The sequence below is a fragment of the Hetaerina americana genome, unplaced genomic scaffold (assembly GCF_022747635.1).
Source record: "Hetaerina americana unplaced genomic scaffold, ioHetAmer1.1.p SCAF_8, whole genome shotgun sequence".
Taxonomy (NCBI): domain Eukaryota; kingdom Metazoa; phylum Arthropoda; class Insecta; order Odonata; family Calopterygidae; genus Hetaerina; species Hetaerina americana.
Genome location: NW_027287427.1, coordinates 53,771,393 through 53,799,119, shown reverse-complemented (window position 1 = coordinate 53,799,119; position 27,727 = coordinate 53,771,393). Strand labels below are relative to the sequence as shown.

The 27,727-nt window shown below is 37.1% G+C and overlaps 1 protein-coding gene across 4 annotated transcripts in view; it reads left to right on the top strand.

Annotated features, from left to right (window-relative positions):
• Positions 1 to 22,489, top strand: part of Ten-m (teneurin transmembrane protein Ten-m) — a 301,736-nt gene extending 279,247 nt beyond the window's left edge. Inside the window, exons 3-25 of one of the 4 annotated variants that reach the window (XM_071597031.1) lie at positions 301 to 388; positions 494 to 690; positions 782 to 910; positions 3,872 to 4,149; positions 4,261 to 4,477; positions 5,787 to 5,981; positions 7,866 to 8,075; positions 8,165 to 8,273; positions 8,560 to 8,786; positions 8,972 to 9,179; positions 9,988 to 10,014; positions 10,557 to 10,773; positions 10,916 to 11,092; positions 11,279 to 11,514; positions 11,941 to 12,113; positions 12,559 to 12,808; positions 12,923 to 13,158; positions 13,494 to 13,651; positions 14,050 to 15,091; positions 15,844 to 16,246; positions 16,403 to 16,580; positions 16,699 to 18,298; positions 20,152 to 22,489. In XM_071597031.1, the coding sequence (XP_071453132.1) occupies positions 301 to 388; positions 494 to 690; positions 782 to 910; positions 3,872 to 4,149; positions 4,261 to 4,477; positions 5,787 to 5,981; positions 7,866 to 8,075; positions 8,165 to 8,273; positions 8,560 to 8,786; positions 8,972 to 9,179; positions 9,988 to 10,014; positions 10,557 to 10,773; positions 10,916 to 11,092; positions 11,279 to 11,514; positions 11,941 to 12,113; positions 12,559 to 12,808; positions 12,923 to 13,158; positions 13,494 to 13,651; positions 14,050 to 15,091; positions 15,844 to 16,246; positions 16,403 to 16,580; positions 16,699 to 18,298; positions 20,152 to 21,077 (7,481 nt within the window). In that variant the 3' untranslated portion in view covers positions 21,078 to 22,489. Of the gene's footprint in view, positions 1 to 285; positions 389 to 493; positions 691 to 781; positions 911 to 3,871; positions 4,150 to 4,260; positions 4,478 to 5,786; positions 5,982 to 7,865; positions 8,076 to 8,164; positions 8,274 to 8,559; positions 8,787 to 8,971; positions 9,180 to 9,987; positions 10,015 to 10,556; positions 10,774 to 10,915; positions 11,093 to 11,278; positions 11,515 to 11,940; positions 12,114 to 12,558; positions 12,809 to 12,922; positions 13,159 to 13,493; positions 13,652 to 14,049; positions 15,092 to 15,843; positions 16,247 to 16,402; positions 16,581 to 16,698; positions 18,299 to 20,151 lie in introns of all 4 variants that reach the window. The other 3 variants (XM_071597030.1, XM_071597033.1, XM_071597032.1) reach the window with 3 other exon arrangements.
• The last annotated feature ends 5,238 nt before the right edge of the window (positions 22,490 to 27,727 follow it).

Sequence of the window (27,727 nt, the reverse complement as noted above, 5' to 3'; positions counted from 1 at the left end):
ATGGTCTATTTTTTGTTACTTATGCAGTTCATACAAATTATTTTATGGTGTTAAAAAAGTAAGGCATCAAAACTTTGTTTTTCCTCATATTTAATAATTTGATTTTTAGCACCATCTGCTTCACATCAGAGAAACAGCTCACATGCTGTCTGAGAAACACAATATGTACCATAAGAAATTAAAGATAGTTTCACTGCCTGATTGTACATAGTACTTAGCATTAAGTTAAAAGATTTTGCTGTCCATCTACTTTGCCAAGGACAAATTTAATTGCCTGATGATTAGACTTCTCATTTTCAGATGTACCAAAGAGCTCTCCAATGGATTATAAATCCAACTCGTCATGTAGTAGCCCCTCAAAAGGTGAAAACCAGAAGAATTCTGATAGGTAAGCATTTTCAATCATGGACAAAAGTACATTGAATTCCAACAAATTTCAAAGCTAGACAAACATTGACTCATGTTTCCACAACTCCTCTCTATCTCCACCCAGATGTTCCTTGCCATTTGGGACTCCAGTGCCAGTTCTCCCCGTCCGTAACAACCTCCGTCGGCCAAACTCCAGCCATTTTCCACAGTCAAGGTTCCAGTTCAGGAAGGGCATCGCACGAAAGTGTACATGGAAGTGTACAGCAATTGTGTTCATCATCTTGTCAGTCGTGCTTGCAGCAGCAGTTATCTATATGTCAGGTGAATGAACTTTTCCAAAATATGATGTTTTCCATTCTTTTTTTTTTTAGCATGTGAGGAGACATTACATCTCTTTTCTTCCATTTTTCAGCCACAAATATCTTAACTTGGTCATATCAGAGTGCCAAAGCTTGTACAGTTCTTGTTGGTGAGAGCACAAGCATATTCCCAAAGTTATCAGAGGTGAACCGCACATCTGTCCGGCCAAGACCATCAGGAGGTAAATACTTACGCGGTTCTCCAGATCTGAGAAATACCTTAGAAAGTCCCCCAACCATTGTTCTCCCCCATTCCCGTATCCGTAGAGATGTTAACCAGCATGAACTTCCTCCTCGTACCAAAGACACACTCAAAGTAGATGTTGGTGTTGTGCATGATGATGAGAATGTTCACGTAGTGCATGAGTCTGAGATCTCTGAAACTCTAGAGGAGCCGTCCACCACTGCCACTGACAGCTTCCTTGAGGAGGAGCATCTTATTCCAATTGACTCTTCTTCCTTAGCCAAGGAGGCGATTGATAAGACAGCAGCAGATACAGAAAGGATTGAATTCACTGAAGTAGATCGGTCCAGTCCTGTTGAGGCAAAAGCCATTGAATCATTTCCTAAAAATATTCACAATGGTGAAGGTAATGGCACATCTGAAGTAGATGCAGGCATTGATGACTCAGATGAGGCAGAGAGTAGTAGTGATGCTGAAGGAATCACACAAGGGGATCGGTTGGGCGAGAGTCTCAGTGCTGACCACAAGGCAGCAGATTTTAAAGGTCTCCACAAATCATTCAATGATGCAGTGAATATCACTGAAATAGATCATAATCGTGAAAACAATGGTTCAAGTCTCTTACTCCATTCAGCATTTCACAGTGGCCTAAAAGTCATGAACCTAACTCATGATGGTTTGGATGAGAAGGAAATTCCTCAAAGAGATCACTTCAAAGAAGATTTTGTCACTCAGAGGCCAATCCTTGGAAGTTGGGAGACACCAAATACCAGTCCAGATGCCAATAAATTGAATAATGAAATCAAAGAGCATCTGCTTCTTCTAGATACAAATGCTAACACGAATGACCAGCTGGAAAGTATGAAAGACATTGATGAAGATATGGTATTCTCAACACATCCACCACATCATATGGCAGAGTTAGATGTTAGTGAGGAGAAAGTTGAAGCTGTCACTTTTGAAAGCAAGAATTTAACAGAAGTCAAGGGAGCAGATGAGGTTTCCAAAGATGACTCCCGTCTACATGTAGTAGCCAATCTGAAACCACATTCTGAACCCCTTGTGCATGTTATCAATGTGAACACCAAGCATGATACTAAAGTAACCCAAGATAGTCCAATTAGGAACCCTAGTAGTGCTGAGTCAAATTACCCTAATGTAGAAGTGGCTTCAAACGGAATGACCCCAAAAACTGCATCCACACTAACAAAACTACCAAAGACAGATGTTCTTGATCTTACTACTGAGCTGAATGGCTCCCGCCATTCCAAAAGAGTGTTTGTAAATGTAACCATAGCAACGGAGGATGACCACATGAACGCCCTGCCTGGTCATCACCACCCCTCACAGCCTGTATATGTTCTTTCTGTGTCTGTTCCCACGGATGGTGAAGGCAACAGTGCAGGCATCGATATCAGTCCACCTGCACAGAATGTTGCCTCTATCTTGCTTGGACTTAGTGAGAATGCATCACAAGATCTAATCACTGATGTGACTAAGAAAACCCAACTGACATCCACCACACCTGAACCCGAGAGACCCATTTGGGGTGGAGAGTGTGAATGTTCATGTCCTTGCCTTGATGACCCAGTTCCTGAGGATACTAAACTGAAAACAGATGGGACATTACTTCCAGGCAATACAACAGAAGGGAGCCACACATTCTGGCATGAGCCAGGGTCCAAATATGATGACAGTTCGGGTGATGGGGTTGAAAGTCACAATGAGCTCCTTGAGAGTTCTATTGAGCCATCAATAGAGAGGACTGCGGATGATCCTCTCTTAAAGGAATTGAGCAATTTTTCTGCGATAAACATGACAACGCTTTCAACACCTGAGGAATCCCAAGGCTCATCATCTCCCAGTATTCCTCCTGCAGTGCTCACAGATGATGAATCGCCAACGGTAGGTGTCCCCAACCCGTCCTCTACTCTTGAGGAGGTTTTTGAGTCCAATTCTTCAGAGGCAACAGCTACCACAAAGGAAAGCTGTGAAGGTGTGTCAGCAGTGACCCGTGAACCTCCTCCAGTGCCTCCAATCCTCATTCTTGAAGGTGAGGTTTCTTCTCTAAGCCATCTCTGCATGAAAAAGAAATAACAGCAGGTTCTACAGCTTGGCACACTGCATGAGAAGCATGATTCACATGAGTGTACTAATGATATGATTACAGTTAATCACTTTTCTCATCCACTCAGCTTACTGCGTACCTGGTACATGCATAGCCTATTAATGTTAATGTTTTATCACCTTGCCATGCTTATAACTTATTCCATTCATTATGCACACTTACGAAACAAGAAAATTATCAGCTTTTAACTATGGGTCAATAGCCAACTAACTGACACAGCCTTTTTAAAATCAGTTGACCAAATTTTTTTTCAGATGCTTTATACCCCAGTTTGAAATGTCCCTGTATGGATTTGATTTTTGGTTTGGAAAACAACAAGCCAAGTGCAAGTTAACATGCAATTGATGTTAAATCAGAATTGCTCTTCTAACATCACGCACAGCTGTTTTTTGCTCATTTAATGCCCATGAATAAAAGTATAATAAGCTTCTAATCAGGCTAAACAAACTTCAAATTGCTTTTGTAATATAAATATTGTCATATGGAAAGAGTATTTTTCTTTCACTTGATAAATAATAAATTTTTATCCTAACTTTTGTTAACATAATGTTTTAAAATAATACCATAGTATTTAAAATTTGATAAAGAAATTAAAGGAGTTTTTTCTGTTATAATAGAGGTTAACACTTTTATATGAAGAGAGAGCCTTCTTATTAAAAAATATTATCTGCAAAGGCAAGCAGGAAAATGTCAAAAGTTCACCTATAACTCTTAATCCCAAATTAACAAGGAAGGGTCAGGCTATTTTTCAGGTTCCATATTTCAGCGTAATTTGATTGATAAGAATGGGCTTTTAGGGTGAATATTCTAACGCTTCTTGTTATTTTCTAGGAGCTAAAACATTTCCAGCTAGGACTTTTCCTCCGGATGGAACAACATTCTCTCAAATATCATTGGGGCAAAAGCTGTCTAAAGAAGTTCCTCCTTATGGTTACTGGAATATGCAGTTCTATCAGTCAGAAGCGGCATATGTGAAATTTGACTACAACATTCCCAGGGGTGCTAGTATTGGAGTCTACGCTCGGAGGAATGCCCTCCCCACCCACACACAGTATGATTTGTTGGAAGTCTTGAGTGGCTTTAAGGCAAGAAACAAAAGGGGATCATCGGTAAGTACTATCAAAGTATCCTCAGACATTGAGCATTGTATGTACACATACCTAGAAGTACTTATTTTTCATAAATGTTATTTAATGCTGTTTGAATTCCGATTTCATTAGGCCAACGTGAAGAAGGAAGTTACGCATTACATGGAGCAGGGTCATTGGTTCCTGTCCCTTTACAATGATGATGGAGATCCACAGGATGTAACTTTTGTGGCAATGATTGCTGAGGACATGACAGAGAATTGCCCCAATGGCTGCAATGGCAATGGAGAATGCTTACTTGGACATTGCCAGTGCAATCCTGGTTTTGGTGGAGAAGATTGCAGTGAGAGTAAGTATCCAACATACATTTTACACCATTTTGTCGTGAAATTGGAATTAACCAATTTCCTCGGAGCAATTTCCTAAAAAAAAATGAAATTTTAGATGAGAAATAGCAGTTATAACATTGCATTGATGCTCTAACATGGCCTGCTTCTTCATTATGCACAATCAGAATACAAAATGCCAAGTGTACTAACATCTGCATGATGGGATCTTGAATGAATAATGTTGGTTCAATACATATATGCTATTAATATTATTATGCAACAGTGAAACAGAGCCAGTGCTGGTCAACTATTGAGACAAAAAACCTCGATGAATAATGAAATGCTTGCCTCAATAATTTTGTTGACTTGTTTAGTATATATTCGTTAAACACTTGACAATAAAATAGAATTGTAAAACAGTTATTTCTGGAATAGGTATTTTTCAAAAATGCACATTATACATGTGTTTTACAAGACTTTTCATTCAAATAAAAATTTGGATATTATACTGTTGATATCTAATCATGCAGAAGCAATGGTAAACTACATTAAAAATTTGTTATAATCAATTATAAATAGTTTAATTGACTAAAATTTTAATACTTTTTGCCCCCTTTCTTGAATAAAAGATAACACTTAATTTTATCTTAAAATAATGGAGGGAAAGTATTGTGCTGATGTTTTTCTATGCACATATTTTAAAAGTTTCCCATTTTATTTTTAAATACTACTAGTTCAAAATAAAATCTTTATTCTAAAATAATATTTTACCCTTTAATCACCATGTGCAAGTTGCTAACAAACTCGCAAAAACATTGTGATAAAGATTATAATAACCTTATTTTCCTAATTTATTTTCATAAAGTACTTGCAAGTAAATCTGTAAAAAAATACTTATTTGAATATTGTATGCTACAGTTCTTAAAGGTCAAGAGTAATAAAGGCAATTACTGAAAAATAGTACATTGAATTGCAGCAATAAATTTCTGAACCTCATTTTGTTGATCCATATTGCATCTTACTTTAACTAAATGAAATACCTAAAATGACATGTATAATTATTTAGCAATTTTAATAAGACAACAAGTTTTGATATTGGCAGGCCAACTCAAATATTACTGATGAAATATCACGTTAAATGACCTTTTGGTCCTTGTGAGCATTTCATATTAAAATTTTTCCGTATTAATAGGAGTTCATTTATTCCCTCTTATTTTTATATTTTAAAAAAGAGGTTGGATAGATATGTGAAAAAAATATTAGTAAGATTGCTTGTCTGGGAGATTGCTATGCATGCTAAATGGGAGAGTGCTTTGGGGTGGTTTGTAGGCGTTTGCCCAGTGCTCTGCAGTCAACGTGGCGAATATATAAATGGAGAGTGCCAATGCAACCCAGGATGGAAAGGCAAGGAGTGCAGCCTCAGGCATGATGAATGTGAAGCACCTGATTGCAATGGCCATGGCCATTGCACCAATGGGAAGTGTGCATGTGTTCGTGGTTACAAGGGAAAATTCTGCGAAGAGGGTGAGCATATATTATCATGAACCTACCTTCGAAATGTATGGCTAATAAGCTGATAGAGCATAATAATGTTTAAAATTAAGCTTTGCTAATAACCTTAGAATACATGCCTGAAAATATTCATAGACATGTACTAGATAGTCTGCTGCTGAGTATAATTTATTTTTCTGATTTCAAAAAATTTTAAAATCAGAAATACCTCCTAAAAAGTTTTCACGTACAATTACGTTTCAATACAATTTTCTGCCACATATTTCATTATGCTAAATACTCCTTTTTCCAAACATATATTCAAACAAGTACCCTGCCCCACAGGAGGCAGTAATTATAATTAAATAAAATGCAACTAGTTTTACCTTTTATTTTAGATTATATTTTTCTTTCTTGAAAAATTTGGTAATTTTTCTGTGTATATTTCACATATTCCATCTGAGTATTTGCCATTTCAGAGGTGTGTTACCTTTTTAATTTAATTTAATTCTTTAATGATTTCATTCTTCATTAATGTTTGTCAAATTTTTGAAGTCATCCTTTATGGCAGGAAACAAAATATGCTAAGCAAGTCATAGTGGTTTCTTTTTTGACACCTAAGAGGTAAACTATCGTGTGATACAAGTGAAGCATGATTAAAACCATGCCATTAATTGGTCATGATAACTCAGAAGTCTTTCAAATCTCATAAGTCACCATCTTGTTATGCTCGTAACGATGTGCATTAATGTCAAAAAAGAATTAACATAACACAGGGTGGAGCGGTATAATTTGTTGAGTTGAATGACAAATGCCATGTAAATCAGCAAGTTATGCTGCTGCACCCTGTAAAGTATTCATGAAAGTATTGCATCTCACTAATATATATGCACTCCTAACTCTCAATTTTTCATTTGACAGCAGATATTTTTTGGTGCTATTAAATAATATTAGGCAAGGCTAAGATTGATTCTGCATACAAGGCAAAGGTCATGCTTACATACTGGCTGAAATGCTATACATTACAAAAATTAGAGAACCTGGTATAAAATTTTGTTAACAAGTAATAGTAAGATTTATTTTATAAGGCATTTAGAATATACTTCTTGAATTTTGGTAAGGAGTTCTAATTAGTAATTTTAATTTATTCATAAGACATGATAGAGATTCATTTTAACATTCTTCCATTCAAGTGGATTTGTTAAATGCATTTATAATTGCAATAAACATAGCGTTGTGCTGTCTGCTAGAAAACTATATATTTCACTTCAAATTTTATTGGTCTTGGGACAAATATGGTTATCCCCCACTTAGCATGAGAGATACAAACATTCTGAAAAACTTCTTTTGTGTGGCAAATGGATTTGTGTAATGTGAATGTTTAAAAACCCATATCAAACTGTTTAATCAACAATTATCTAATTGGTAACGGAAATTTCATGTAGGGCTAACATTTTTTTCATGGTGTAGCCACACATTACAAATAGCATAAACTAGAAACAATTATTTTGGCAATTTTCAGAAACACAGCACAATATTGATACATGCCATTCTTAAGTAATTGATGTATTTCTTGAAGTAGTCCTTAAAATTTGGAAAAAAAGAGTGTGAGTTGTTTAAATGCAAGTGTATTGATTAAAATGGAAGCACTGAGTTTCTATGAACTTAAAAGTTGATCCAAATTAGATTTAATAGACATATTATGTAATCTTGAACATATGCATTTGCAGTATTATTGAAGGAGGACATTTTTATGCTTTTTCATTACATTTACAATTGTCTACTCATATTAATGTGAATTTCATGTTAACAAAATTTAATTTTAATCAGGGTATGCCTGTAAAGATACTGTTCCTCTCCATTACACGTGGAAGTAAAAGTATACATTGGTTTCATTGATTTTTTAATATTTTGCAGTGGATTGCCCTCACCCAAATTGTTCAGGCCATGGATTTTGTGTGGAAGGTACGTGTGTGTGCAAGAAAGGCTGGAAGGGACTAGACTGTAGTCAAACAGACAATGAAGCATTGCAGTGTCTTCCAGACTGCTCAGGACATGGAAAGTTTGATCTTGATACTCAGTCATGCCAGTGCGAACCCATGTGGTCGGGTGATGATTGTTCAAGAGGTATGTGTAAATCATATAGCTTATGATCTCATATTATGGATACATGGTTCATTATATCTACTATATGTCTAAAATAATATCTTTTTCAGAACTCTGTGATTTAGATTGCGGACCACATGGTCACTGTGTTGGCGATGCCTGTATGTGTCAAAATGGCTGGTCTGGAGAGTACTGCAATATGAAGCAGTGTGACCCAAGGTAAGCATATAGCATAGAGGGACCAAATTAAAAATCTATTCTCGTGAAATACATTGACAAAGATGAACTTTTATTTAATCCATTAGTTTTCAGTCTTGTTAACTTAGTTTTTTACCTGTCATCTCCACTATTTCAGCGTTTATTAATGGATTAATATTCCACAAGAGGCAATGCATTTTTCTTAAAAAAAGCTTGTCTAAATGTTATGCTCATCAGCTGAGAAAATATCATAATTGTTGGGGCATAATTGCAAATACTGATTTCTTTATTTTTCACGTCACTCCAGATGCAATGACCATGGGCAATGTAAGAATGGAACCTGTTTGTGTGTGGCTGGATGGAATGGGCGTCACTGCACTTTGGAAGGATGTCCCGATGGTTGCAATGGACATGGTCAATGTCGATTTGGCTATGATGGTGCATGGGAGTGCCGATGTTATGATGGCTGGGATGGCACAGCCTGCAATATTCCCCTTGAGCAAAGCTGTAATGATGGAAGGGACAATGACAAAGGTGACAATCAATCCATTATCAGTCTTTCAGCACAAAGATGTTTTGTTTAGGTAGACCAACGAATGCAGACACATGTGCATTGTGTCTTTCCATGCTTGCACATAATTAATCATGACTATTAGTAAAGGCATTTTTACCTTGTAACAAACAGGCTTTAACTTATTAGCCTTTTTATTCCATTCCAGATGGTCTAGTTGACTGTGAAGATCCAGAGTGCTGTTCTAATCATTTATGCCGAAGTAGTCAGCTATGTGTTTCTGCTCCAAAGCCAATTGACATTTTGCTTCGTAAGCAGCCACCTGCTATTACGGCATCATTTTTTGAAAGGATGAAATTTTTGATTGAAGAGGGCAGTTTGCAAAATTATGCAAAGCAGGAGTCTTTCAATGAAAGGTGAGTTCAGATACTCTGACAGTTAACCTCCTACCACCGTATCATCATGAATGAACGGATAACATTCTGTCTGCCCACCTGAAGAGTATTTTCTCTAACTCCTTCTGTCTCACTGTCATTTCGAATTTTGACTTGTTGAATATTAATATTTGTTAAGTGTGGTGCCCCATGTCAAACAAAAACCCTATTTGTGACTCTTGAATCAAGCTGTAGCAGGTGTGTGCTTGAGAAAGTTGATGGTGTTGAAATTGAGGAAAGATATTATTATTCAAAAGGTAATTTTAGAAAGTCAGAAATTTTGACTATTTTTTCTTGAACTTATTGGAATATTAAAACCTAAGGCACTCAAAAATCTCTGTCATCAAATACAAAGTATTTGGGTCTCTCTAATCATTAGCACACTCCTGCATCAATGCCAGTAGAGTGTAATTTGGCTTAAAAAAATGAAATAAGAAATGTTACATGTCATTAAATATATTTTTTCTGCTGCATTTTTTTGTGAAATCCTTTATGAGGTTTATTCTGCATGTTTCTGTGAAGCCCAATGAATATGCTCAACTTGTCCTCTGTGAGTGTGTTATCATTTTGTTTTAACAATTCAGTTTTTTGAGCCAAAGAGATATGTGAAAACCTTTTCCCTCCACTTGTGTCCACGTCAAATAGAAAGCTACCAATTCCACTCAGTCCTGAGCAAGGTGCACTGAAAACCCTCTCTTTTAACCCTTATGTTGTGATGGCTTTGCTATGTTACTTGGGTATTCATGTTGTTAACTTTGTGGGCTTCTGTTTCTCTTTGTGCTGCTCTCAGTGTATTTTGGAACCACTTCAATACGAGGTAAGAGAAAACAGAAAAAAAGCAAATGCTCATTTGTAGTAGAATGTGATTGGGCATGATTGTGTACCCAGTTAATTTTTTTTTGGAAATGCATTTTTGTATAATGTTTTCATGTTTATTTACTTAATTTTTCTGTGTGATTGTCCCCTTGCATTTTTATGCGAGATCATGATTTGCAGTCCTTTGCTTGTTCTAGAGTAACTGGCTGACGTAGTTTGTGTTGTTCGTATTGTCCATTCAATTTTCCTAAAAACAAATTGTGGAAGAAAATTCTTTTCCCACTACTGATTCATTTTATCTCAAAAATCATCAGGAGTTGTCCTTATCAAGAAGTATTTATGTCAAATCAATCACTTCTGAGTGATTCTTTCTTGAAAGTTATTCAGTAACATGTTTATGATTGCAGTTCTGAGTCAGTTTTGTTCAAGTGAAGCTGACATTTATTTTGTCCCTGAAGGACCAGATGTTTGATGTGTAGTTCTTAGTCCAATGAATTAGAAAAAAACTGGGACCTCATGATTGTTCTGATCTCTTATTAACAGTCGAACTGCAGTCGTTCGAGGTCGTGTGGTCACACCCACAAAAATGGGTTTGATGGGAGTTCGTGTTAGCACAAGTACACCACTAGAAGGCTTTACTCTGACCCGAGATGATGGATGGTTTGATCTTTTGGTGAATGGTGGTGGAGCCGTGACACTTCAGTTTGGCAGGAGTCCTTTCCGTCCCCAAAGCCAAATTGTGAATGTTCCATGGAATGAGGTAATGATATCAAGCTAGTTTATGGCAATGAAGGAAACTATGTTGTGCTGATGAATTCTGTCCTTCAATGATTTGTTGATTTGAATTAGAACGAATCCTCATGGCATGGGAACATTTCATCATGATGCATTTTTTCTTCCAGGTCGTGATCATTGATGCCATTGTCATGGTTACTGGTGATGAAAAACCTCTGCCTCCAGCTGCCCAAGCCTGTGAGTCACATGACTATGATCTTATGATGCCTGTTGTACTTGCCACATGGAAGCATGGTTTCCAAGGAGCATGTCCAGACAAAAGTGCAATCTTAGCAGAGTCACAGGTAAATATATGTACCAAGTATCTTCTAATTTAGATATTTTTTGGTTAAAATTACATTATTGTCAAACATTTTAAGGCTTCTACTGGTTTTGCTCCTTCTATCTGTAATTTTAGAAATTATCAGTAATATTTTAGTAATTTTAGAGGTTAATGCAATGATGCTGATTCATTATATTATGACAAACAGGTGGTACAAGAAAGTCTTCAGATACCAGGAACTGGACTCCATTTAGTGTACCATAGCTCGAGAGCAACTGGATATTTATCAACTATCCAGCTGCAGCTTACACCTGATACTATACCTGCAACTCTGAAGTTGGTGCATCTTAGAATTACAATAGAAGGCATTCTTTTTGAGAAGACCTTTGAAGCTGATCCCGATATAAAATTTACATATGCTTGGAATAGGTTAAATGTATACAGGTAAGGCTGCTTGAAATATAAGATCAGCAATCATATCTAACATGAAACACAAACTGAAAAATGATAGATTTATATGTCAGCATCAAATGCTTTAATGAACTGAAATGTTCTTCCCTACTCATATTTGCTACTTCTTATATTTAAATATATTACCAAAACTTCTGTTTCTCCACTAGTCTTCTAGACTTTAAAGGTATATAAAAATGTTGTGGTCCACCTGCAAGATAATGTATAAAATTTAAGCTTTCATATGTAGCTATCTATCGAAAGGAGGATAAAAATTTAAATATTTACAGGATGAATTATTTTTTAACTCAACTTATAGTTTTATGGTCTGTTATTTGATGAATGAAATGAAATTTCTTTTTAATTGTAGTAAAAGAGTTAATGAAGCCAATATTTAATTATTGTTGATGACATTTTCAGGCAAAGGGTGTATGGTGTCACAACGGCTATGGTCAAAGTTGGTTATGAATATGGTGACTGTAAAGATGTTATCTGGGATGTCCAAACAACCAAACTCAGTGGGCATGACATGAGCATATCAGAAGTTGGTGGCTGGAATTTAGATATTCATCATAGATACAATTTCCATGAAGGTAATTAATGTAATGAACAAGGTACCCCATATTTTCTTTGATCCTTTCCTTTGATTTTAATGAAGTACTGGTAAAGGTGCACATCAACACTACTTCATACAACCAACTCAAAAAACTGTCTGCTAATGAATACCATTCTCACTGGCATATATGTCAAAACATGTGGTATAATTGGAAGTGAGTGTTATTCTTCTGAGTTGTGGTGTTAATATTACTGAAATTAAGCTAGTATGGTTATATTCAATATGATATTCAAATGAATCTTGTAATAACTTAAGCTCCTAACCAACACACAATATCAAACCATGCCATGAGTACTTAATGTAATAACTTCCAATTTAATAGATTTGAAACAAGTTAAAAATATTTTAAAACTATTATAATAACCCCATAGTATAAAGTTTTAGTTTCAAAACTAAATATTGAAATATATTGCTTTATTTAGGAATACTTCAAAAAGGTGATGGGTCCAACATATACCTTAAGCACAAGCCAAGAGTGATTCTGACAGCTATGGGAAATGGTCATCAGCGGCCTTTGGACTGTTATGATTGTGATGGCCAAGCATCAAAGCAAAGACTTCTTGCTCCAGTTGCACTAACTTCCTCTGCTGATGGGTCCATATTTGTTGGAGACTTCAATTTGGTGCGGCGAATATTGACTGATGGCACTGTCAGGACTGTTGTGCGCCTTAAGTATGTTCTCATTTACACACCGAATGATAATGATTTTGTTGAATACACTGGATTATTTGTTAAAGAAATGATTTAATTGCACGTAAATCTAATTATGCCCATTACTCTTTACAGTGCCACTCGAGTCTCGTACAGATATCACTTGGCATTGAGCCCTCTGGATGGCATTCTTTACATATCCGACCCTGAATCTCATCAAATAATACGTGTTAGAAACGTTGATGACTACTCAGACCCAGATCACAATTGGGAGCCTGCTGTTGGGTCTGGAGAAAGGTGCCTTCCGGGTGATGAAGCCCATTGCGGCGATGGGGCATTAGCTAGGGATGCAAAGTTAGCATACCCAAAGGGTAAGAATGGAAGCTGAAAAAATAATCAACTAATACTTTGTAATAATTCCTGAAAATTAATCATAGCAAGAGAATATCTTGTCAAACTTCTTTTGGTAAACTTATTTACATGTGCAGCATGTCTTAACAGTAAAGATTTGTTTATTAAGAAATTATTTGCTTCTGAGAATGAATCAATACTAATGAAGATATATGAAAAGCAATATTAATAAAAAATAAATTGTTCATTATTAAAGATATCAATTAGCCTATAAGCCGTAATTTGTAAAATTTGTAGGAAACTATGATTATCATGCATGCTTGTATCTAAGACATGTATTTGTTATATTTTATAGGTGTAGCTGTATCATCGGATAATGTTGTCTATTTTGCTGATGGAACTAACATAAGAATGGTTGATAGGGATGGAATAGTGACCACAGTCATTGGCAATCACATGCATAAAGCACATTGGAAACCAATACCTTGTGAAGGCACATTAAATGTGGAGGAGGTAAGTCTTTTCATGATATGACTATGCAATCATATCTGATGATAAAGTTTAAGCTGAAATCTTCATTTTTAATTAAGTATAAAGCCAAAAAGGACTAAAGTTCTGTTTAAATTAGTGAAAACCAGTATTTTTAAAATAAATATGCCTACTTAGATGTGATTTGAATATTTTATAGAAGTATCATAAAGACTGGAATGTAGATACTGAATATATGTGCTACAGTCATTAATGTTTTTCTATTAGTTGGGGAATAGATGATTCTATCAAGGAAAATTCAATTCTATTTCACTTGAAGCTTTAGGCAGTTTTATTTAATCCAAGCTACATTATTGAAACACATGCTCTGTTGTTATATAGGTTTCCTGAAAAACTAATTATATATATCCTGTTTACCCCAGGTTCATTTGCGGTGGCCAACTGAGCTAGCAATAAATCCACTGGACAACACACTGCATATAATAGATGACCATATGATACTCCAGTTGACTCCAGATGGTAGGGTGAAGGTGGTGGCTGGAAGACCCCTACATTGCCCATCCCCTGCAGGAAGTTATGGTACAGAACTAGCCACCCATGCCACTTTAGTGATGCCGCAAAGCATAGCTTTTGGACCAAATGGAGATTTGTATGTGGCTGAGAGTGACTCCCAAAGGATTAACAGAGTTCGAGTGATAGGAACTGATGGGAAAATCTTCCATTATGCTGGAGCTGAGTCCAAGTGCAACTGTTTGGATAGGGGTTGTGATTGCTTTGATGAGGACCACTTCCTTGCAGCTACTTCCAAATTCAACACGATCTCCTCGATTGCTGTCACTCCGGATGGCATTCTGCATATTGGGGACCAAGCTAACTACAGAATACGTTCAGTGGTTTCAAGTATCCCCGAGTCAAACCAAGCTAGGGAGTATGAAATATTCTCTCCCGAAACACAAGAAATATATGTTTTCAACAGATTTGGCCAGCACATTGCCACAAAGAACATATTGACCGGAGAGACATCTTACCTTTTCACCTACAATGTTAACACAAGTAATGGCAAATTGAGCACCGTGACTGATGCTGCTGGAAATAAAGTCTTCCTTCTAAGGGACTACTCTAGTCAAGTAAACTCCATTGAGAACACCAAAGGGCAAAAATGTCGACTTAGAATGTCAAGGATGAGAATGCTTCATGAGCTTTCCACACCTGACAATTACAATGTAACATTTGATTACCATGGCTCCACTGGGCTCCTCAAGACGAAATTGGACAGCACTGGAAGGAGCTATGTCTACAACTACGATGAGTTTGGCAGGCTAACAAGAGCTATCACCCCAACAGGGCAAGTCATTAACCTGTCCTTTGATCTAAGCATCAAAGGTGCAACGGTGAAGGTGGCTTATGGAGATGAGAAGGCTGTGGCAATGCTTATCAAAGGCTCAACTGTGATCACTAAAAATGGTGAGTGGCTTCTAAATTGTTCAATTTTTAGATTAAATGTAACTAATCACTTTGGTAAAACCTTGGTTAACATTATGTTAAAGTTTTTCCAATACTTAGCACTGAATTACTGAGTAGTTCTGACTTGATTTTTGTTTTCAATTGTTGAACATTTTCAGAATAAATAGTGTACCCCTCAATAGGTGCATAAATTTATCATTTTTCTGATTTTCTGTGATTCAATTATTGACCTTGGGATTTCATATTACTCAAAAGCTATGTTTTTATAAGCAGGATAATTTTATCTGGGAAATTATAAGCTCATTATAGTTATATGCTAACCTAAAATGATTACTTTTTATTTCTTAAGATGCCTCTCTATGGCTTTAGCTACAAGAGGTACAAATGTTTTAACAAAAATATGCTGGCTTTGGTTGTGAAAATTTTCAATCTTAAAGAATCAAAATTAGACTGTGAAAATTATTTCCAGCCAATCCATGGCAATAAAAAAATAAATATGTGCATATCAGGTTATTGAGGTAAATAGAAAAATAAAAGAGAAAGATTGACATAGAAACTGTTAATCATTTTTTTGTTTTACCTCTTCCAAAATGTGGCTATTGATTAATGTATTTCATCATAAATTGTGAGTGTTGCCCCATCAAAAGAAGTAAGTATTTAAGTAATTATATGAAGGAATTCAATAGCAGAAAAGGTGGGCTTTGAATTTAATATTCATAATTTTAATTTGTATGTGGTCCTCTCTTTCACAGGTAATGCAGAGCATGCCACTACTATAATGCCTGATGGCAGTACAGTCAGTACTACACCGTGGATGCATAGTATCAGTACGGATACTGTTGCCTACACTGTTCTGTCAGATCTGGACCCAGTGCTAGGAGAGAGCTTCCCAGTACCTGCAAAACAAAAGACTGAAATTGGAGGAGACCTTGCAAATCGCTTCGAATGGAGGTATTTCCTCAGGCGTGAAGGCAAAGGGAAGAAGAATAAGCAGGTTGTCCAGATTGGGCGCAAGCTAAGGGTCAATGGCGAAAATCTTCTGACACTGGAATATGATCGTGAGACAGGAACTGTGGCAGTGTTTATGGATGACCGTGTTGAACTGCTGAATGTCACATATGACCGACTGGCTCGACCTGTGAAACTTGGACCAAGGTGTGATCCCCATATCACTGTTACCCCTTATATTAATGCTTTTTTTCTGTACATCACACTCACTAGCCTTGCAAGTTTGTTTGTTGTCATGTTCCTAAAATAGAGCTTATCATGCATGGCTGACATGATTTTTAATTGAGCATTTTTTTTTTGCAGAAATGAAATTTTTGCCCCAGTGGAACTTGCATATGACCGATTTAGTCGACTGACTAACTGGAAATGGGGAGATATAACTGAGACTTATGGTTTTGACCGAGCTGGGAGGCTCTATGAAATTCGTTATGGAGATGGTACAGCAATGACATATGCCTTCAAAGATATGTTTAGCAGCTTGGTGAGTATAACTTGTACAATTTCAAACAATATGTTCTTAAATTTGTTCATAGGCCTCATTAAAAATTTTTCATATTTTTTACCTTGTAAACTGATGAGTACTGAACTTTGCATTGCAGCCCCTGAAGGTTACCACCCCACGTGGCAGTGATTACTTCCTTATGTATGATGATGCTGGAGCTCTGCAGTCTTTGACTACACCAAGGGGTCACATTCATGCATTCTCTCTACAAACATCCTTAGGGTTCTTCAAGTATCAGTACTTTTCACCAATGAATCGCCACCCATATGAAATTCTCTACAACGATGAGAGCCAAATCATTGCCAAAGTGTACCCCCATCAATCTGGAAAAGTTGCATATGTGTACGGACAGAACAGAAAACTGGAGACTGTGTTGTATGGTCTCTCATCCATACATTATGCATACCATGAAAATACAGGGCTTATCAGGAATGTTGATGTGGTTGAACCTAATTTTGAAATGAAGAAGGAGTTTAAGTATCATGCAGGAATCCTTAAGGAAGAAAGATTTAAATTTGGCAGTAAGTCAGGGCTCGATAATGCTCACTTCAAGTACCAGTATGATGGAAATGCAAGGATTTCTGGTATTGATTTGGAAGTCAATGGGAAGGAGCTTAAGCCGATACGAATGAAATATAACCAGAACTTGGGCATGTTGGAGAGTGTTAGTGACCTAAGGATATATCGGAACACTTTCAATAGGTCAGTGATGCAGGATACCAGCAAGCAATTCTTTACAATCACTGATTACGATAAGCATGGGAGAATTAAGTCTGTGATGGTGAACATTAAATCATTTGATGTGTACCGACTAGAACTTGAGTATGACAAGCGGAACAGAATCAAATCACAAAAAATCATGATAGGGCAGTCTTCTGTCTCTGATCGTTTCACATACAATGCTGATGGACATCTCTTAGAAGTGATTGGGAATGGAAACTGGAAATATGTGTATGATGAGAATGGGAATGTAATTGGGGTGATTGAGCATGGTGAAAAAATTACATTAGGTTATGACAGTGGAGATCGTGTTGTCCAGTATGGTGATGTGGAATTCAATGGCTATGACGGGCGAGGATTTGTGGTAAGGAGAGGGGAGCAGAAGTATTACTACAATGCCCTGACTCAACTTTCTCATGCCTTTGAAAAGGAAAGGTTCCAGGTGTGGTATTTCTATGATGACAGAGGAAGACTTGTGTCTTGGCATGATGACCAAGGCAATGTCACTCAATACTTCTATGGCAATCCTGCGATACCTAACTTGGTGTCTCATATGCACTTTCCAAAGACTGGAAAGACCTCTCGTCTGCTTTATGATGAGAGGAAGATGCTGGTCTCCATTGAGACTTCTGAGAGCAGGTTCTATGTGGCAACTGATCAAAATGGTTCCCCACTTGCTGTTTTTGACATGTCTGGAAATATCATCAAGGAAATCCACCGAACTCCCTTTGGGAAAGTTGTGAAAGACACTAATCCGGGATTTTACTTGCCTGTGGACTTCCAAGGAGGACTCCTTGACATTCATACTGGTTTGGTGTTTATTAACCAGCGCCTGTATGATCCTGTCGTTGGCCAGTGGATAACACCTGCTTGGGAGGAATTGGCAAACAAACTTACAACTCCCACAGATGTGTTCATCTACAGGTTCCACAACAATGATCCCATTAATCCACTGAACAAAGTTAATTATATGACAGGTAAAAAACATTTTTATACTTCCAAAAATAACTCAATTACATAGTATTGAAAATTTTTTGATCAAATGTACCTTTTTTCCTCTTCTTCTAATTAAAATCAATAATATATGAAAGCTCAGATATTGAATGCAAACTAAACTGATGTTACAGAAAACTAAAAATATTTTGAAGTTGTAAATTTCAATATATGTTATTTGCATAGTGCAATTTTATTTTGAACAATGATTTTGGTAAATGTCAGATTCATACTATCTTAAGTGTAGTTAAATATCAAACTCGATTTATTAATTTTTTAACTCAATAACTTCTTTTTCTGCTAATTATTCAGAGCAAAGCATTTATTTTATGAAAGTATCATTATTTATAACTACTTAGAAATTAATTATCAGGAAAATGAATATGTACCGTATTTTCCCATCAATAACGCACACATTATCTATTCAATAATGTTCATATGATTGAATTAAATGACGATGCACATTATGTAAAATGAAAATTTAAAAAATCCAAACATTTATATACCTATGTACACAGTAATTTAAGGCAGAGTCTTGCAAAAATAAATTAGTCTGGAAGTATGCCTTTCTAATTGTATTCTATTTTATACAGATATGCTACTGTTACAGTTTTTTCATCTCATAAATCCATGAGAAAAAGAAAAATTATAATTTATATGCTTCATTTATTCTAATACATACCACTTCACTTATATGTAGAGTATGTCATATTATATTCACGTATGTATTTATGATAGGATAGGATACATTTTCAGGCAGCCTCATGATTTCCTTTTTCTTTCACAAAATTAATAATTTCTAGCTTAAACATTGCTGAATACGATTTTCTTCTCACAATATTTGTCTTCATGGGTAATTTTCTTGAGAAAATTATAAATTACAAAAGCTTAACTCAATTTAGGTTTGAAACAATCACTGCACAAGCGGCTCTTTCATAGAACTTGGAGGGTGTCTAGAACAGCTGAGCGCCAATACTAACCAAGCAAAGTAAAGCAAACAAAATAGAAAATTCTATTTCATTCATTCTCTTATTTCTTTTATTTGCTGAAAGTTAATTTATATAGCAAATAAAAGGGTACACAAACATATGTCTCATTTCAACTTACGAATGATAGCGAAAAAGCAATAAGGTGGCATATTATGTTGGCTTGTAACTATTGTTTATTTTTTAATCCTTCCACTGTTTGCGGTTAATTTCAATCACCTGGCTCTAATCTTCTGTATACTTACGGTACATATAACCACACGTTCAAGATAACTATGAAGCCTTGGGCACACGGTATCTATACAAATTCATGATACTACAAAGTTCTGGATGCACGTTGTACATAAGGTGTGCGTTATCAATGGGAAAATATGGTAATTTTCAGTTGGTGTTAAAGCAGTTATCATTCTTTTCCTGTCAAAGGCTTTTTTGAACTTTACTTTAGCAAACCAAAGAGATATTACTTTTATCTAATTCAATTTTGCAATTCAGCTGTAATTTAATAATAAAATATTTTCAAGGTTTCTTATTCCATTTCTTAATTTGGGAAAGTAAACAACTTTTACCATATTTAAAGAACAGTAGCTCTCTGCGAGTATCGTTTATGATTTCTCTTTGATAAATGGGCATTTATTCAATGTATTTTCATGAGATCCAAAATATTTTTGATTAATTATTGTCAGTATTAAATTAAAACACTCCTGATTTCACTTTAGTGAAATACATTCAATTAGGCAATATTTAGCTTTTCCAATTAGTATCCCGAATGTAAAGTGTATCATCCAGACCAAATTTAATCACATCTTTTTTCATATTCATGATCCTTAATTTTCATATTACTGTACTTTCAGACTTGCACAGCTGGTTGAAGCTGTATGGATATAACGTGGAGACAATGCTTGGATCAAAGTACACATCACAGACAGTTTACCATCCTAGTGCAGATATTAAATCTCCACAACTGTCTCCTGAATTTGGAGTAATATCTGGACTTCAGTGCATTGTAGAGAAAATTAATGAGAAGTTCAGAGACTTAGGTTTTGTCCCAAAACCATTGCTTAAACTGGAGCCCAAAACCAGGAACCTGTTGCCACGAGTTGCCTACCGACGTGCAGTCTTTGGTGAAGGTGTCTTAATATCACGAGTAGCAGGGCGTGCCATGGTCAGTGTGGTTGATGGTGTGAATGGAGTGGTTCAAGACGTGGTGACATCAGTCTTCAACAATTCCTTCTTCCTTGATGTTCACCTGAATGTACACAACCAAGATGTGTTCTACTTTGTCAAGGATAATATCTTAAAGATGCGGGATGACCAGGAGGAGCTCCGAAGACTGGGTGGCATGTTTAATGTGTCTGCCCATGAGGTGGAAACCAGTGGTGCACGCTCCAGTGCCTCTGGCAATGAGCTGAGGCTGCACGGTCCCGATGCCGTAGTGTACATACGATATGGCACAGATGCCGAGGCCGAGCGGCGTCGAGTCCTGAAGCATGCCCACAAGAGGGCAGTGGAGAGAGCGTGGGAGGCAGAGAGGCAGCTTGTGGGGACCGGATTCCCTGGGAGTCACACAGAGTGGACAGAAGAGGAGCGCCGGGAGCTCTTGGCCCGAGGGGGTGTAGAGGGTTACGAAGGACTTGATTCCCATGGGGTCCACAGGTACCCCATGCTTGCCGATGACCCTGGAAACATCTCCTTTGGAAAGCGTGATGGAGGAGGTCGTCGCAGGCGTCGGAAAAGTAGGCGATCCCGCCCCCACCCCAGTGACATGTCCCTCTCATGATTGCCAAGAATGTCTTAAATGAGGTTCACTAATGTTGTCATTCATTGAGATGAATGATTAGAAGGGTGGCATTATCCATGGTACAGTGATCTCCCTTCGAATGCAAAGAAGTCAGGACTCACATGTGAGATAACAAGAAGGAATATGATTTTTGTGAGGCCACATAGTGGTGTACCAATGTGGTTCTTATAATCCATGTCATCAAAACAGGGTAGTCACCAAACTATGATTTAAATAAAAAAAGCTTATGAATGTGAGTGAAAATGCTATAAACAGACCTAAAGTACACTACATGCTGATGATGGTTCATTCATGAAAGACGTCTAATCTGTAGTGTATGATGCTGTGTTTGTATACTGATTTGTTTGTCTGTGTGGTGCGATATAAAGAAACAGTGATGGATATTGTGTGCCATGCATTCATGTCAGTAAGTGCAGTGCTATATGAGTGGGCTCAGAAGTGACATTCCTTGATGATATGAGTGGTGAAGACTCTTGATGTGACTGCTCTTGGTTAATTGTCCTCACACGTTTTTAGCATGAATCCTCTCTTATGTGTCTGTGAATTGCATTGTTGCATAGCCCTCTGCAAGATGGTCATTTTTTCCTTTTTTCCAAAAAAAGATACAGATTAACTGTATTGCACAGTGTTGCATTGAAAATGCATTTGGAAAGCTTTGAATTCATAGTTCAAAATACAGTTGTATAGACCAGCTATAATTGTGTAGCTGTTGATTTAACGGTTTCTTTTATGAGCGTTTATTTTATGGTGCTTCATTATACTCATTGTTCATTTGCTCTCTGCATTTCTTGTTTTGTATGAATGTTACATGATAGCTATGGAAAGTGGAGGTGCATTTTTTATCCTGATGTTCCCCATCAAGCAATTTTCTGAGAGAATGGAATGTGTATAGGGTGTAATTAATATCTTTCCTTTGTTATATTATTTATGCACATAAAATTTTAAGCAATTTATTTTATTTGCATAAAAGTAATTTTTTAAAAAAGGGATAGACTGCTCATTGGCTAACCAAAAATACTATTTTTTCAAAGGTTGTTACCTGAAGAAAAAGCAATACTTATCTCATTTAATATGTGCAATGTTTGTCAAGAGCCCATTGAGGTGTAGGTAGCCAATTAGTTCTCTGAGGGCTTGTGAAGAAAATTGGATATTTAATACTTCCTGAACCCATATTCTACATTATAATCCCACCCTGGTGTATTTATTTAACCATACTGCCCATTTGTATAGGTCTCATAGAAGCAAGCCTCGGCTGAAAAGGCCAAGACTGCATCACATGTAAATAATGATGATTAATACAATGTCATCCATTGTATAGTTATGTTAATACTTAAAAACAGACAGGTACAACTATTAGAAATATTTAATAAAAGTAATTGCATTAAAAACTCTTCATATATGCCACTTGATTTATAATATAATAAACCACAAAACCTTATTGTAAGTAATGCTAAAACCTCTCAATACAAACTTATGAATGCTGGAATTAGCGGAATAAAGATTTTATTGGTCCTTTAATCCTGACAAGGGTTAAGACAACGACACTAACATGTGGAAATGGCTATGTAAACAAATTTAGTAGCTTCAGGTATGATGTGGTGGAAGTCGAACATAAAGAATAACTGATCGTAGCACTTTTCTACTTGATAAAATTTTTTACTTTACCACCAGGTTTTTATGCATTACATTATCATCACCCGATCAGTTATTTGGCTATTTTAACATTTATTTTATTGTTGTATTAGCAAATTGATTAAGAATATTTCTCCCACGTTCATTTCAGTGGATGATGCTATTTGGTGCACTTTATAATTTTTATTACTTGTTTAATAATTATGTTTTCAATTTACTTGGTGCCCAGAATGTCATTAAAATGCCAAAGGCCTTTATTTCAAATTCATTTATAAATCTACAGAAAACTAGCCACCTCCCGTGAATGTGGATAGTAAATTTCTCATGAATCTCAACTCTACAGTATAGACAAGCATACATGTGGTTGCGCAAACCCAGATGGGTGTTAACTTAACCTAGGATTTTTTTCAAATTTGTAATCCAGCTGTACAGCATACTGACTTCACAAAAATTTCTAATGTCATAAAAGCAGAATTCATTGAGAAATTAGTAACATAGAGTTAACACTAAGGCTTTGTGTTCATTTCTAAGACTTTTAACATCTCTGGATTCATCAAATTTTTCCTCTCTTATTCTCTCAAATTGTATACATATACCTGTTCTTCATCTCCATGCATCTGAATTCTAAGTCTTGCACTTCAAAATCATTCATTATTTGCTTGAGGTTTTGTTTTATGAGTAGTGTTGACGGTAATCAAATTATAGAAATATGTATTAGTTTCTAAATTGATATTAACATGGATGAAATAACCATAACCTTTAAACTAATAGTATGGTAAAATTAACCAAGAGATTAAAAATAAATTAAAATTTGTTATTTAGCAAAATTAAGTAGGTCTGTTAATTAAATTTGCATTATTAATCACAAGTGTGAACTACCAGAGGAAATCTCCAACATAATTTGCTATGCTTATTCAGAGCATAGCAAACTATATTGTGTCACTTAAATGATCATTTTTTTTAAAATGAATTTCCTGTTAAAATTAGGAGTAACTCATTCTTAAGGGTATAGTTTCCAGTCACATTTGTAGCCCTTGAATGCCTTATACTCGTATTGTCGCTGTATACCCTACTCACAAATGGGTTTGTGCCCTGGATACTATATTCTGTACCATATCTTTGGGCTGGTATAAATAATTTCAATCCTTGAAGTACGGAAAGTATTGTCACATGACTAAAACCTTGCTGCTAATTTCAAATGATGATTTTGATTCAAATATGACTGAAGAGAAAGAGTATTCGCGAAAGAGCATAGAGTGAGCATAGCAACTAGAGGGCTAGCAAGGAAAGTAGAAGGGGGAAGGGCCATAGAACCTGGCATTTCTATTTTTCAGGATTCAACTGGCAGCAGTGCCAATTACTCCTATGGTAAGTGGTGATTGAAGGTAAGAGTCACATATCTGGTACCCTACTATTGTCCTTCACTGTTGCCACTTATTTAGCATCAGTAAAACCTCCCATGGACAGGGGTATTTTTAAAATTCCAAAGGTCTATTGGATGACTCCAGGGTTTTTTTAATGCTGACCCTGAGCGTTTCACAATATTGTTTCCACTCTTTGTTTTTTAAAGTAACTGAGAATTCGTGTGCAAACGTCATGATCGTTCACTTATTGAAATCATTGCTTCACCAAAATACTATTTTCAAACAGGAAACTTTTTCATTTGCATGAACGCTGGCAGGTGGGCACTGGAACAAGATTCTTCCTATGTCCCTACTACTTTGACCGTGTTGGTCCAAAAGACTTCCGAGATACGTAAACTGTTCCACCTGCTCTAGTTTTTGCCCTCCTATTTTAATGTTTAACTTAGCCTTTTTCTTTCTAGAAAATCGCATAACCTTTGTTTTATTAATATTGATTCTCATCCCATACCTGTCGCATTGAATTTCCAATTCACTAAGCAATGCTTGCAGCCCCTTGGCTGACTGACAAACTAAAGCTTGGTCATCAGCAAAGATAACTGATTTCATGAATTCCGCACCCACTTTCATTCCTACCTCCAGTTCTTCCCATGCCTCTTTAATCATTTCCTCTGCATACAGGTTGAACAGCAATGGTGATAATGGGCAACCCTGCCTTACACCTCTTCCTAACACTGCCAAACCGGACTCCTTGTTCCCCACTCGTACCCGAGCAGTCTGAGACATGCACAGGTTGCGGATTAGCCTCCTTTCCCTCCAATCTATTCCTATTTTCTGCAATATACTCATTAGTTTTGCCCAGTTCACTCTATCAAAAGCTTTTTCGAAATCTACGAAACAGGCAAATACCTCCTGGTTGTGTTCTATATTCCTCTCGATTAATAATCTCATTACTGAAATGGCATCATGCGTACCTCTCCCCTTCCTAAACCCAAACTGATCATCCCCTAAGTAATCATTTGCCTCACTCTCTATCCTTTTGTTTATGATCCTGAGAACAACTTCAGCTGCGTGGGATATCAAACTTATCGTCCTGTAGTCCTCACATGATGTAGCCTTTACCTTTTTCGGAATTGGAACTAAAACTGATCTCACAAAGTCTTCCGGCTAGATTCCTTCCTCATAAATACTACGGATCAGCCCATATAGCCTCTTCTACCCACATTTTCCTAAGCCTTTCAAAAGTTCCACGAGAATGTTATCCACCCCCACGGCCTTATTTAGTTTCATCTCCCTTAATGCCATTTCTATCTCATTGTCTAGTATGCCTGGACCTAAGCTATCTTCCTCTACATCATGTTCCTTTTCTGTGTCTAACTTTGTTGGTCTAAGCTCTTTACCATACAGGTCTTCTATATGTTCCTTCCATCTCTCGTGGATCTTCCCTGCGACAACTATTACCTTACCCGCCTTATCTCCCACTGCTATCGTTGATCTCCCTTTCTTACTTCCCGATAAAGATTTTACTTTGCTGTACAGCGCACCGATTTCACCCTTCCTCTGCAGACTTTCCATATCCTCGCAATGCGTCTTACACCATGCTTCTTTTGCTTTATTTGTTGCCCGCCTCAATTTATTGTTTAATTCTTTGTACTTCATTTTGCCTAACTCTGTATTTACATTCTTCCATTTTCGCCGCTCATCCATCTTTGTAATCATCTCATCCGTGATCCATGGTTTCCTAGTCCTTTTAGCGTTAACGGTTCCAATAATGTCTTTTGCGGCTTTAGACAACCCTTTCTTGATACTTTCCCATTTTTCTTCGATAGTACTTAGCTCTTTACCATCCCCCATGATATCCTCTACCGCCTGTTGGCACTCCTTCCTTTTCAAACCATTCAATGCTTCTACATTCCATTTTCTAACTTGCCGCCCCAGCCTTATCTTTTTGAAGCGGACGCGACATTTCATAACAACTAAATTGTGGTCAGAGTCCGCATCCGCTCCCGGGAAGCTGTGCGAATTTATCACATTGTTCCTAAACCTGTGTCTAACCAGGATATAATCTAGCTGATACCTTCCTGAGTCACCTGGCATTTTCCATGTATACCTGCGTCTTTTGTGGTGTCTAAACCAAGTGTTGGTGATGACTAAGCCCTGTCTCCTGCAGAACTCAACTGCTTTCTCTCCGCGGTCATTCCTCGTGCCTAAACCGTAGTCCCCGACCTCGTCACCATCTCTTTCTTTGCCTACCGTTGCTTTCCAATCCCCAATCACTATCAAATATTTCCCTGCAGGAACACACGCAATTATGTCCTCTAACTGATCGTATATCCTATCGACCTCTTCTTCCTTATGGTTGCTCGGTGGCATGTATACATGAATAATAACCAAGTTCGTCGGTTCTGCTTTAATCTCTACTAGTAGTATTCTGTCCGTTACCTGCTCTATGTTGACTACACTTCTTCCTACCTCTTGATTTAATACTATGGCAACCCCTCGTTGGCTCTCGTCACTGCCGCTGTATATTATTCTATACTTATCACTCCAGTAATCCTTGCTATCTTTCCATCTCACCTCGCAAAGACCTAAAATATCGATATTTCCCCTTTCCATCTCACGCTTAACATTCTCCAATTTCCCTGCCCTCATCATAGTCCTAACATTCCAAGTTCCTATTCTAACTAATTTAGTCTTCTTCTCCTGCGTCTTCTGTCTTGCTGCTGCCAATTTTCCCTTGCAAGGTTTTGGTGGGATGATGACCACCGATGCCTTGCCTCCTCCGCTGCCAGGCACGACACACGGCCGATTGGGTCGAGCCCTGTAGTTGCCAGGACTCATATTTTCTGTAGTGTCCATCATTTAAATCTTGGGAATGATAATTGGGGTGGTTTCCCATTGCCTTCCTCAATAGTGTTTTTAATGTGACACCATCACTCAATGGCCACCACACTGGGATCAGACGCCTTTGCAGCTGCCTCAATGAGGATCAGGCGCTGCGTGGACTACCTATCATCTGGCTCCTATCGACCTACCTGGCCCTACCAGGAGCAATTATTATTACTCCCACCAGCACAGCCCTAGGGATCATCGGATTACACCAGCCCTTCCACCAAGGTTGTAGTCCATGGGAGGGATATAAATAATTATCTATTATATAATATATATATATATGAAGCACTTGGCTGGCAGATCTGAGAAGCGGACATTTTTTAAACTTGGAAAATTTTATATTGGGGAGCTGGGGAAAGATGAGGAAATTTGTCAATGGTTAGGGTTGGTGGGTCTCAGAATTGTTCTATGACTTGCGGGTCATCTGCATACGAAAGAGGGACATTGGGATAGTGGAGATGAGGCAGCATCATTATCATTTGAAATAGGAAAAAGTTCTCTAGGAAAGGTTTTCAGTATGTGTGATCCTGGGAAATAGGCGGTGCAAAGATTGTCCTGCCTCAGATATGGGTTAGTCATATTTTATTTTGTAGGAGCCTTACTGGGTGACCGTGCTTGTGAAGTTCATTCTGCAGATTGTGAAGATATTTGTTGAGGGAGGCTATGTTAGTGAAAGTTCAGTGTCTCCAGATAGAGAGAGAATTGGAAATCCAGTATATGGTGTGGGCACGGTGACACCTAGTA